Source organism: Musa acuminata, chromosome BXJ3-1, assembly GCF_036884655.1.
Source record: "Musa acuminata AAA Group cultivar baxijiao chromosome BXJ3-1, Cavendish_Baxijiao_AAA, whole genome shotgun sequence".
NCBI classification, from domain to species: Eukaryota; Viridiplantae; Streptophyta; class Magnoliopsida; order Zingiberales; family Musaceae; genus Musa; species Musa acuminata.
In genome coordinates, this window is record NC_088349.1 from 6,965,687 (window position 1) to 6,979,141 (window position 13,455).

At 34.9% G+C, this 13,455-nt stretch overlaps 1 protein-coding gene and 1 pseudogene across 3 annotated transcripts; one reads left to right on the plus strand and one right to left on the minus strand.

Moving 5' to 3' along the window:
- Positions 1-1,232: 1,232 nt before the first annotated feature.
- LOC108952913 (uncharacterized) lies at positions 1,233-3,320 on the minus strand (annotated as a pseudogene).
- A 2,689-nt stretch (positions 3,321-6,009) lies between these two features.
- Positions 6,010-10,796, plus strand: LOC135629429 (signal peptide peptidase-like 1). 3 transcript variants are annotated; one of them, XM_065136757.1, is made up of 5 exons: positions 6,010-6,315; positions 6,479-6,546; positions 6,650-7,494; positions 10,180-10,380; positions 10,525-10,796. In XM_065136757.1, the coding sequence occupies exons 3-5, from the start codon at positions 6,694-6,696 to the stop codon at positions 10,639-10,641; spliced, it is 1,119 nt and encodes a 372-aa protein (XP_064992829.1). In that variant the 5' UTR covers positions 6,010-6,315; positions 6,479-6,546; positions 6,650-6,693; the 3' UTR covers positions 10,642-10,796. The 3 variants fall into 3 exon arrangements, with proteins under 3 accessions (XP_064992829.1, XP_064992830.1, XP_064992828.1); XM_065136758.1 differs by lacking the exon at positions 6,479-6,546; XM_065136756.1 differs by having other exon boundaries at positions 6,011-6,315; positions 6,537-7,494.
- The last annotated feature ends 2,659 nt before the right edge of the window (positions 10,797-13,455 follow it).

Below are 13,455 nucleotides of genomic sequence, written 5' to 3' on the forward strand. Positions count from 1 at the left end.
CAATTTTATCATTTCTATATATCTGAGACACGAACACATTCAACGGGTATATAAATTATTTGTGTTCTAACAATTAGTACAAGAACAAAGGCAGTTTATAATTTTAATGGCATGTATTTTGCTGCTTTTAATAGTGGCCATATTAGTATATTTCCAACAGCACTTCATGCATGGCACTTTCATGAGAATAAGTTTCAAATTGGGAGTATATACGTACACTGAACTTGGCAGGGACCCTAAACCTGTATACAGTATCAAATTCTTGTACTGTAACTTCTATTCATCTCAGACCCTTCTTGTGTCCTTACGTCTGATTTATTCCATAGCCTTTAGACCTCAATTATAAAACCCACAAAAGAAAATTTAGAGTCACTTTCTAATGCTATTAGAAGAAGAAGAGTAGGAACAAAGTTGTGCATCTCCTGCTACCGTTCGAGGACCTATAAATTATGCAGCAGTGTGTTAATAAGACCAGATACATGCACCTGCACCATTGACCTGATAAGATAATATTTAAAATGGGTCAGCAATGTATCACAGTTCTCAACCATTTAGAAGCTAAGCACTCAATTTATATAAAAGTGTTTGATCAGAATTTTTTTTATTTATTTATGCTTTGACCAAAAAAAAAAAAGAGGCATTATATGTTGGGCAATTTTAAGCTATAGTAGGCATTGACCATTAATTGTTTATATGTTGTGTTGCTGGTTGTCTTTTTGAGCTCCAAAGGATAAAAGGATAAGTGATATATTTGATTCCAAGACCCTGCTGCTTATCAAGGGTCAAAATGTTTTATCAACTAAGTAGTTGATAACTTTTAAGATTTATCAGATATTTTACATCCTCAATATTTAATAAGTCAATCCTCAAACTTCGGTAAGTAAGTTTATTCTTTATAAAATTTTCAACCTTCAATTTTAATTTATAGCAAGTTTAGTATACAATCATCATGTTTTGATTCTTGATGTCTCTCTTGTAACCTATTCATGATATTACATGCAGTTGTGGTTACTTATATATGTCCTCATGTATAATTCATGCTTGCAAAGATTTGACATCATATGGTAGATAAAGCACTCAATTTGAAACACTGGATATTGGATTGACCTAGCCTGGATCAACTTTCTCAGATGTAAAAATTTAGGTAAGATCATAATAGTCGATAAACACTGCCGATCAAGTTCAAGAAGAAGGATCATAAACCAAGGTAATGAAGTGAAACATTGTAGATAAAAGATAATTTGACTGATCAAGCAAAAAAAGAAAAAGAGATGTCCAGAAATGCAAGATAATTTCCAGAGAGAATTTCTAAGATTCAAAATGTGAAGGGAAAAAAAAACTATAATGATAATTAATTTGCGATCAAATAAAATGCACCTCACTACGCAATTTAAACCTGACAATATTACAAAGTCATTTTCTCTTCTTGGTACACTGCAAATATGTTGTTGGAGGCATTAGTTTCTTCTTCACGAAAGCACTTGTTCTGCTCTCTGGTTCATTCTCATCATCATCGCTTGCTGCATTCTCTGACTGGGCTAGCTTTCTCTATGTTATCATAAGACAGTTTCTTCTTTGAGTTCAACTTCCCAAGCAATTTATGTTCAACTGGATCACTTGAAACTGCCACTTTCATTTTTGGTGTGACTTTAGCTCCCAGAACCAACCTATACGAGCATTAATCAACCAAATATTGAGGCCCCAAAGAATATATTGTCTAAAATAAGATAATCTCATATGCATATAACATAGTAGATGCCTTGAAGGTTGACCCTCAAATTCCAATTCACTCTGCTCGTTAGTTGCTGATGTGCTCATATTATTAACCCAAGCTTCAGCCTGAAAACCATGCTTTCATTAAAACATGATATTTAAATTGTTCAATGCAGCAATATGGTTTCTAATGCATATTGTGTTTTATAACAATCTCCAAGCCATACTGGCTTTACAACTCATCCTCTCAGTTTGAAAGACTGACAGAAATCCAAGACAAGTCCAAAGATAGATGAGATGAGCTGCACAGTTCAAATGCAAGTCCATAACACCACACAAATAAGAGGACACAAGTTTATGGACCATAAAGATCTTTTTCTTTCTACCAAGCGCAGGCAATGAAGATAAGATTTGATTTGATCGTTGGACTTTATTATCAACAATCAAAAATCTTTACCAAGTAAGCTAGTTTATCGAATGAGGTTACAAATTCTCAATCTTTAGTAAGTGGGCCTGGTACATCACTACCAGACTAATATTTTAGGTATAATATTTGTTAGATGAGGTTTTAATCCCTTAACCAGTAGTAAGTGGATATGATACATCGCCACAAAATTAATGTTAGGTGTTTCTATTGCAAGATTATCCAAATGATTATCTTATGAGGCAATAGAAGCAGTCCTAGACTTCTACAATAGCAACAATGAATTATTTAGTACCGAGGACTAAGTAACTCTAATTTTCGATTCTGTCAAAAACAATGCTTAATATTGCAGGAAGGTTATTCACTTTAAGCTCAAGTGCACCTAAATGTAAGGACCTTCTTAAGAGGTTCCGACCATCAAGAGTTCCTATAGCTTCTCATGGCACAACTACTAAGAACTTTTTTATTACTTAGCAGATAACAAGTTTTGGCTCCACCACTTACTGTCATCAATTACCATTATAAGCAGTATGGCAAACTTCATACACCAATATGCTGCAGAATTCCAATTAGTCATTCCAAAAGATTTCATTGAAGATGGTGATGGATTATCCACTAAAAGGTGCCAACATTTACCAAATTAATTAGAAAGTTCAGAGAAATCAAGCATCTAGACACAGAAAATAACGACAGGTGATTCAAAAAATTGAGTAATCAACCAAAAACGAAGGAGAGATCAAAGGCTTCTTACTAATTTCAGCGGCTTGTCAAGCTTCACGACTTTAGGTGGCGCTTTGGCTTTGGATTCGCTGCCCATCGACTTTGAACCTTGGTTTCGACTACAAGACCCAGGAAAATCGAATGAAGCATGGAGGAGACGAGATCAAACCCTTATCTTATGCATCTACATAGAAGCCCCCAAGTCCTGTTCGATTACGGCATCGAAGGCGCTGTCGATCAACTCGGGGTTATCCCAATTCCTGTTTGTGCCCAAATGCAACTCGGGCAGTTCGAGCCAGAAGTCAGTGCGTTACGGGAGACGGAGAGCGGCGACCTGCGGCCGGCGCGCTCCTAAGGCAGAGAGCAGTGACGGAAGGCGGATGAGGTTCTCGCAGATCCGAAGAGCCCCAGAGAGGAAATGCGGAGGAGGGCCAACCCGCATGTACGTCAAAGAAGGTCTAAAAACAACCGTAACAGAATTAGAATACATTCATATTATTCGATCAAAACACTTAACTCGAATAATCCCAAATAAAATAGTTTATTTAAGAGTGAATTTTCATGAAAAAATCCATAAGTATAAAAATTTTCTGAGAAGCGCTCCAACACTTTGAAATTCCCAAATAGCATTAAAAAAAATCATGAAATAATTATTTTATGTGTTCCTTTATCAAAACAATTATTATCTTTTTCTCCCTATGTTGTATCTCCGTCACCACCCCTACACCCTTATCGAATCCCAAAGTCATCATACACGGGAAGGAATACAATCGACGAGGCCAACTCCACACGTAAAGATGTAGACAACTAAGGGAAGAGAGGGGGAGCAAGTGACGAGGTTAACTAGTGCAAGAATGGACAAACAACCAAGGAGAGGAGAGAGATTAACCAATAAGGTTAACCCATGCGTTAAGGTGCAAGCGACTAAGAGAAAGGATGAGGGAAAGCCAATGAGACTAGTTTGCATGCGCAAAAGAGGGCAATAGTTGAAACCAACCTATGCGTAGAGGCACAGGCAACCAAGAGATGGGAGGGAGACAACCAATAAGATCAGCCCATACATAGAGACACAAAGTGACTAAGAGAGAAGCGGGGCGACCAATAAGGCCTACCCTCACATGAGCAAAGGCATAAGTGATCAAGGGAAGGGGTGGGGTTTGGGGGTAGTTGGCAAGGTCAACCTACGTGACTGTAAAGGCACAAGCGACTAGAAGAAAGTGGTTAGGGAGATAGAGAGAGATGACCAACGGGTGAAGGGTGGTGGTCAACAAGGGTAGACGATTATTTTGAAAAGAAATAAAAAATTTTAAGATTGGGGTAATTCGTGAAAAATTTCTAAACTTAAAAGTTTTTTTTTTTTTTTTCAAAAAATCACTTGTTAATACATTAAAAATATTTTCATGTTTTCTCTATTAATAATAAAAAAAATAAAAATTATTTAACATAATTTTAACCCTCCAACCAAGCGTTTTAACCTAAATTTATATCATTAAATTCATTGATATATCTAGATTTCTATAGTTGTGAAAGTGAAATAAATAATCTCATTTGCTTTAATGTTATGTATTAATGAAAAATATAATACATAATATCAGATCGATATAAAAGTGATGAAAAAATAATTTTAACCCTTGTTTTTATTTTTAATAAATTATCTTTTAATCGATAAAATGATTGGAAACATAATAAAATTATCTTTTTACTCATCATTTTTATGTCACGTATTATATTTTTCGTCGAGACAATTGATAATGTTAGGAAATCAACAATTAGCCCCGTGTGATTACTGTAATTAACCCCGTGTTGTGAGATGCGCCCTCGCCCTGTTAAGCGCTCCCGCCACGCACAACCCAACGCTTCCGTCGACTCCACCGCGTACGACGAAGGCGTTGCAGGCGGTTCCACGTAACTCGGTATGGATTCTAAGAACCAGGCATCTTTTCGTGTATTTGTAGCTTCCAAAGCAGAGCATGTAACGCATGGATGCTGATGCAGGAAAGAGTTGAAGCTCTTGGATTGGTCTTTTATGGACCACAGCATGGATGGGAAGGCTCAAAGTAGTGGAAAGAAGCCGTCTCCCTGTGACGTCGAAGCACTGAAGAAATGCTTGGAGGAGAACAAAGGGGACTACGTCAAGTGCCAAGCGCAGATCGAAGCGTTCAAGTCATCCTGCTCTTTGAAGAAGCCTCCTCCATCCCCTCGGATCTCCTCTTAGATTGCTCCCGTGTCTTCCTCCAAGGTTTGCTTATTACCTGTTTGATGAAATTCCCCACCGACTACTGCACCCATAATATGCAGTTAACTGCTCATAATTACTTCTCTTATTGATCGACGTATAAACAGTGGCTACTAATAATGATTTCTCGGTAGAGTTCATGGAGTTTCTCTTGTGTCGTAGCGCCCAAAAACAAGAAAAGAGTACTTGATGTATAGCTGGAGTGCCAAGAACATTATCAAGTAGTCAAGGATTTAAGACAACACAGCTGACACTAAGTAGACACATGTTTCTTCTTTTAATCTCAATTGTTTATTAGATACAGTGAAATCAAATTTTGTATATTTAATTATATTATATTTTAAAATTAGGTTAAATTATTTGTTTATATTTCGTTCGAAGAGCAACTGCTCATTATTCACAAGTGTTTCTATGATATTGGAGTTTGTATCTTATCTTTATTTTATTTTTGGTTTATTTAAAATAATCAGAGTATGGACTTGAAGCCGATTCATTCCATTGAGCTCCACAGTATACTTATTAGCAAGAATTCTTGAGGGTTCGAAATTATATTTGATAAATTTTATATCTAAAATATTGATTGAATGATGATATATTAGATCATTTAATAAAAGATTACGGATTAAGAACTGCATTCAATAAATTTTAACCCGTAAAATATTGATTCAATCATGATATGTCAGATCTAATCTCAACATAAAACCTCAATCGAATCCCATTCTTTGGAAAGAAATTGACGATCCATGAAGTTATATAGTTTATTGTTCTTCATTAAAAATCTGATTTCACTTACTGACGAGTATTTGATCCCGTACAGCGTCATGGCACAGTTTCCTGGTTTATATTTGCACACCTGCGAGTACTCCCAAGTAGAGTAATTTTAAGACCTGAAAGCACCAAATAAAGAAAGAAAAAGGGAAATGTCGCGTAGTGGGGCGGGCACAGTCGGGTAGGCATGTCGGTAACTCGTCCGTCCCCGATGCCAAGTCAATCCCAATTCAGTAATTGGTCATCGCGACTCCGCCTCGCGAGACCTCTTCCGAGGCGGAAGCGCTTCCAAACCTGATCGATCGGAGTCCAAATCCGTTCGGTGCCCTAGAACTCCTATCTCGTTCACAAACCCTAACATCTTATCTTCGTTCCTCGTCTCCGCGGTCCCTCTTGGATCGTCTTGTTTTCGTGGAAGAGGAGGCGACCGATTACTTCTTTCGCAGATCTACAGGTGAGTTCTGCTGGATCCCTCTCAATTCCATCTAAAATGGTATCTCGTTGTCTTTCTTGTTTTTTTTCCTTCATTAAGATGCATGAATCATGATGAAGACTGTCTTAATTTTCCGTGAATTCTTCGATTCTCATATAATGAATGGCTGAATGTGGGAATAAAGTTTCAATCTGATGCAACGGTGCTTGTAGCATAACAGCGGCGCTACTTGATCTGTCCAGGTTCTTTCAGGTGTACCCACCAAGTAATTTGGAGTATTTGTACCTGAAAACATGAGATAGAGCTTTCTACTCTTAGTCACTGATTCTTAGATGTTCGGTTGATGTCTCTTTAGTGTGAAAGCGGATAAAGAGGGGATCTTGTGGCACTGTTTCTCTTATGGAGGCCCTATGGAAGCTTGCTTACTTGCTTGAACCAGCATCCCTCACTCTCGTCATAACTGCAATCTTTGTGACTTTTTCTTCGGCTTCACGAGCTCTGGATCATGGCAGGGAAATGGAAAGGAACCTGGATTTTTCAGAGGCATCGATCACATTAGACCGGTCCCAGGCACTTATGATCCCCCTTGCTAGTTCTTGTAGCCTTCTTTTGATGTTCTATCTCTTCTCATCAGTATCCCAACTTATAACCGCCTTCACTGCTGTCGCTTCAGCATCTGCTCTCTACTTCTGTCTCTCACCATACATGGCCTACATCAGATCACGGTTTGGTTTAATGGACCCTCTGGTTTCTAGGTGCTGTTCCAAGTCATTCACTCGGACGCAAGGAATTTTGCTGTTGATTTGCATAGGAACTGTGGCAGCTTGGCTAGTTACTGGGCATTGGATTCTGAACAACATCCTGGGGATTTGCATATGTATAGCTTTTGTCAGCCATGTGCGACTACCTAATATCAAAATCTGCGCATTGCTTCTCGTTTGCTTGTTTCTCTATGATATTTTCTGGGTCTTCTTCTCGGAGAGATTCTTTGGAGCAAATGTTATGGTCTCAGTTGCAACACAGAAGGCATCTAACCCAGTTCACAAGGTGGCAACCAGCTTGAGCCTTCCAGGATTACAGCTAATTACAAAGAAGTTGGAGCTACCTGTCAAGCTCATCTTCCCAAGAAATTTGATGGGCGGTCAGGTAATTACTGGAGCCAGTGGTGGGGAGTACATGATGCTGGGACTAGGAGACATGGTATGCTACAATTTGCTTGCAATTTGATGGCAGCTGAGTCTTCAATTTATATCATTCTATATTTAAAATGATATTCCAGTCACATCAAACATTCATGGTTGTCTTCTTTAATTTTTTCTTAACGAATATCAAATGTTGTAATCATTGACATTGTGCATCTGAAATTAAGACTTGGAAAAGAAAAAACCTTATAATGCTGAACCTTCAGGTGATTTAGGGTTGCAGTAGAATTGTTTCAATCCTCCCATAGGGTTGTTCAACTCTAAAATCAGATATTGGATAAGTGCTGCAAGCAAGTTTGGCATTTCAGGATTGGTTGATGAAAGTCGAATAATCTTGAGATAGCAGACTGGATGTCTGCGCTTTTTGAAATCATTGAAAGCAAAAATGATGGCTCAATTGCCATGGAGTAGGTAAGTTATCTGCTTTTCGAGAAAATGATGATGATGACTCATGGAATGAGAATCAGTTGCTTGATATAAAGGAGGACTCAAAGTGAAGAAGGCTTGAATGCAAATGAGACCAGACCAAAAACCTAATTGTTTCAGTCAAAGCCTAGGTTGTATCTCATAACAGCAACAATAAGTCATAACGTCCTAACTATTTGGGGTTCGGCACATAGATTTTCACTATTGAGTATTGCACAAAGTTATTAGATAAATCAGGAACAGGTGTTTTACTGGGCTAAGAAATGTTTGTCATGAACTTGTTGGTATTAAAATCTGAAACACCCATTTCTTTCCTTAAGGGTGTTGTCAGCTAGACAGTGGAATTATCTGTCTGAATATATATGTTTTAGACTCAGGCGTGTTGTCCAATATGTTGCGTTTGAAGGCAATAGTTTATATGTGTTTTGTTTGAAGAAACTTTACAAGTCAATTGTGGAAGCTTTTCTTCTATATTCTTTCTCCTAACCTTTTCTCGCCCTACTTCACATGTCTTCTCTGTTAAATCTGATATCTTCATGCTACTATCATGTACCTACTATATACTTGGAGCATCTTCTTGATATTGAATTGCTATTATCTTATTTCTGATGAGAAATTATCAGATTTATCTTTGCTAGGTCCTAGTACTTTACTAATATGAGGCCCTATTATGCTGCAGGCCATTTCTTAATCAATCTTGCGTCACATTATTCTTATGTTTATTTATGAAAAATAGCTGCAGGTTGGAGAGGTTTGACACCTCATTTTCTTTATCAACTGAAAATTAGAAATTGTCAGATGAGCGAATTATATGACAAGTAAGCTTTAGCAAAACAATGATATTGTAGGAACAGCTGGACAATGTCATTATCATGTTTCTTGTGATTCATGGGGTTATCAACCTACTTATTGCATGCAATCAGTTGATTTTTGGGCCCTATTTGTTGATGTAATCATGGATTACCATGCTCGTGCATGCCAACAAGCACTTATGGGGACATCAGCTGATGATACAATAGATGATTGTGTGCCTGTACATTGTGTATCCCTAGCCATGGTTTTTCCTTTATAGTCTAACTTAGCGAGAGAGTGGTGGTATATGATGATTGATGACATAAGGTACAATAGTAGACTGGCGACCCTCTGTTTCGTGCATGGTTGCTATTGCCTCGATTCTTTAATGTAGTAAACATATTTATGCACTCTACATGCCTTTCTGCTTTGAATTTCAGTTAACATTTCAAGTCATGCTTTCAGAAACTTCTTGAGTTTTGGATCTAAAAATTGGCCATGATCATTGTTGCTACTTTTATGTAGAGAAGGACATTTTCTTTACCAAGTATGTGGTGTGATCATGGTTCTGGATTTTGATGTTACAGCATCTACTTTGGTTCAAATCCCATGCAATCTTCTTGTTGGAAATAATAGCATGTAATTCTACCAACATTCTAACTGAAACACAGGTTTTAAACAGAATCACTTTATTGGTCTTCTTTTATTTACTAACACATTTCCCCTCTAGGAATTTTAGATGACCCGGATATTCACAAACCTTAATATCTTTACAGACCACACTTTATCTTCCCCCTCTCTTTTTATGAGCTCTAGGGCTTGATTTCCTCTACATTTGATGACTGTTTTTTCTTCCGTTACCATCTACAGCATTATATGGGGGGCGCAGAAGGTGGTAAAGTGGAGGTGGTTCTGAAGATGGTAAATGAAATGCATGCAAGTATATAGAGAAAAATTTCTTTGTGACAGTTTATCCAGGATTAAGGCCATTATATGTTGGAATTTATTCTTAGAAACACACAAACTTTGTGTAGGAACATGAAATGATTGATGATGAATGGTGTGACTTTCATAAGCAAGATTGTCTTTAATTTTCTGCATCTAACTGTTGGAATGAGCTAATGACCAATCTTTCCTTTGTTACAGGAAAAGGTAATGTTTGTTTAACTTAAGATTGTAACACCATATTTGTAGCTTATGAAGAACCTAAATCACCTTCTCCTTTGTCCAAAGCAAATAATCATTGTCAATCACTTTGATGCAGAAGAGCTCTGCAGCTCATAGTCATTGCCATATATGTAACATTTGTATGCTTGCAAAATAATCTTTGTCACCATGCTAACCTTGTATTACTTAGATATCAAATCATTCCACCTTCTCAAAATTGAGCTAGTGAATCATATTAGTTGAAAATGATGATTGCAATGCCTGTGACATCACCTATCACTGTTTGTTGTTACTGTAGGCTATTCCTGGCATGCTTGTAGCTTTGGTCCTCTGTTTTGACCATAGGAAGACTAGAGATATGGGTATCCCCTCAGAAAAATCCTCCTCAAAAGAGAACAAATATCTGTGGTGTTCACTCTCTGGATATGCAATTGGCTTGATTAGTGCCTTGGCTGCTGGGATTTTGACTCAATCACCTCAACCCGCTCTTCTTTATCTGGTAAGTTTGAACTTCATACCAAGTCACATTGGATCAAATTCTAGTGCAAATTAAATGTTCATTTTCTGAATTCTGATCAATCAAAAGGAATGACTGTCAGATCACATAGATTACTTGCATTCTTACTAAGCGGTGTTACTGCAGGTGCCATCTACCTTAGGACCTGTTATTTTCCTTTCTTGGAGAAGAAATGAACTAAGAGAGCTGTGGGATGGAGCTTGCCCAGTTTCAAGCGAAAAGGCTCACTCAATGGAGGTCTAAATCCAATTAGGTCCTTTTCATATTGCCAAACTTCTGTAATTTAATTTAGCACAACAAAAAAGCAATGCTTATGCTTGAAAGCTGTTTATGAAATTCCAGTATATTTCTGCCAAGTTTTCTGGTTACAGAAATGAATTAGCTCGTAGTTAGTGACCTCTTCTTTCTCTTCTAATTGCTGCATCATTCATTTTATATTCCTTATATTTGATAATCTTGTGATATAGAATTGAGTTACAACTGCAAACTGACTTGTAATTTGAAGTGGTTAGAGTAGGTGCATAAGAAGCATGCTCCATATATGAAGAAACTGGTTGTTCTTTTGTCACGGAGGACTCCAGTTGGTTCCTCATGCACTTTGGCATGGATGAGACATTGATGTAGACAGGCCACAGCAAGGCACAGTTCCATCTTTCTTCTTTCATTTGCTATCTCATGCTAATATTTTCCTGTTGTCTTTTTTTCTACCATTTTAATTTATCTTTTATTTGAATAAGTTTGATTAGCTTACAGATATTTCATGTCATAGGCCTTATGACGTGCTTTTTGTCAATTCAGTTTTCTAAACTATTCAAGGTGAAAAATAAAAGGTTATTTGTTTTGATGTAATTATATTTATATTTATATTTATATTTTTATGCACTTGGGGTCTGAAAAAAAGAGAAAAGAATTATAATGAACGAATCAATTTATTGAAAATTTCTTTCCAAGATCATATAATTTTATATGATTTATAAAATTTTATGGTTTTATAGTTTTATCATCTAATTATATAGTTTTATTGTTCATGATATAACGAGATCTTCATCTAATTGTCTCTTTATATTATCATTTTCTAGTATTATTATTAAGTCGTTTTTATATCCTTTTCTTGCTTTATTATCATAAAGAAAAAAATTCTCTTCCTTGTGATCATGTTCTACATCATATCTTTTAACATTATATCATCTGACTTGACTTCTGGGGTTTGGAATTTGACTTTTCCCCCCTCTTTTGTTTCTGTGTTATGGCACTGGAAATCTGATACTGTGATCACTAGTTAGAAGAAAGAAAGCTCATCTTATTATGCCAAATTAATTGACAGTATGATTGATCAAGTTGTCCTAATAATTCATACTTGATGTGATTTCATGACAACTATGCATCAATAATTCCTAAGATCAAATTGATCAGAAGTGATGTTTACTTGTCACATCAGTAGTAGAACTTTGACTTCAATCATTTGATCGTTTGGGAATATATTTATATTTTTAATATATGTTGATAAAATAGTTGAAGTGTTTTACAAATAATAGATAAATTTTGTATTTTAAATATAAATTGACATAAGCATTGTTTGATAAATTAATATTTTAAAAATTATTGGATATTATGTGATAAATTTAACTTTTTAATATTTAAAATATATTTTTCAAAAACATATAAATATTTATTTATTTACATTAATAGATAAATGAATGTATATGATCTTTAAAAAAAATTGGTATGGTCCAAATGTATAATAAATATAAATTATAACCATATAAATTAATTTTTAAAAATAAATAAATAAAATCTTAGATTTGTGACAAAAATAATGATACAAAAATAGAGAGAATTGATGAGAAAATGAGGGTTAGTGTTTCTATTATATAGTGGAAATCTTGTGATTTAGATAATTTCATAATATATTTTTAAATTTTAAAAACTATATTAATGTCATGCAAATATTGAAATGCTGATGCTAACTATAAAGTAGTATCATCATTCGAACATGTTTAATATAGCATCCTAATTAAATATGATTTTTTAAAAAATATTAATTCATATTTAAAATATGTATTAGATCCTTAATCCACAAGCGAAATATGTTCGTAAATACAATTTTTAAGTGACAACACCCATCATCTCAACTCTTTCTTTTTGTCTTTTTTGAAAATTAACGAGATTGGACCACAAGTGCAGGCATCTGATTGATTGCTGGTTGTGTAGTGAGAAAATGGATCTTTCAATCATTGCATGAAGACACAAATCCTAACTTTCATGAAACACATGCCTTCTTTTCTTAATTGATATTTGGATCTATTCAATCCGCTGAATTTGTGTTTGGCTATTCCTTGACTATTCAAATCTATGAATAAAGATTTTATATTTTTTTACTATTAAAATCTATTATTATATTACATAGTTGATAGAATTCATGTTCAAGTTTATGTGAGAACTAAATAAAAATTATTTTTTAAAAATATACTATACTCAAAATTAGTTTAGTATCTCTTAATGAATTTGGATTAAAAAAAGATAAAATTCACACTATATAATCTATTTTATATCTCAACTCTTATCGTTTAATATTATCAATCTTCGTTTTTAAAGCATTCCGAAATTTTTAATTTCTCGTATGAAATTCGATCGAATATTCATTAGTTATTTTAGTATTTTGATTCTTATATTTTTAAAATTATATTATAATTATTATATTTATAAAAATATAATATTTAATCTTATTTCTCTTCGTATCATTGACTTTATTAATGAAAATATCGTAGGACTTACCATTGAGCACGACTCTATCAACTTTGATCTATCATTCAACATATACAGTATTTTCATGATGGAAGAAAAATGAGATTAAATATTTAATATTTATAAATATAAAAATCATAATACAATTTTAAAAAATATAAGGATTGAGATACTAAATACAATTAATTATAAGAGATAATATATATAATAAACCGGTTTATAAGAGATGGTGTTTCTGTTAAACAAGGGATTATAGGGTCATTGAATGAAAATAATGCGTTGGATGCCTCAAGTAGGAAATAAACGAAATAT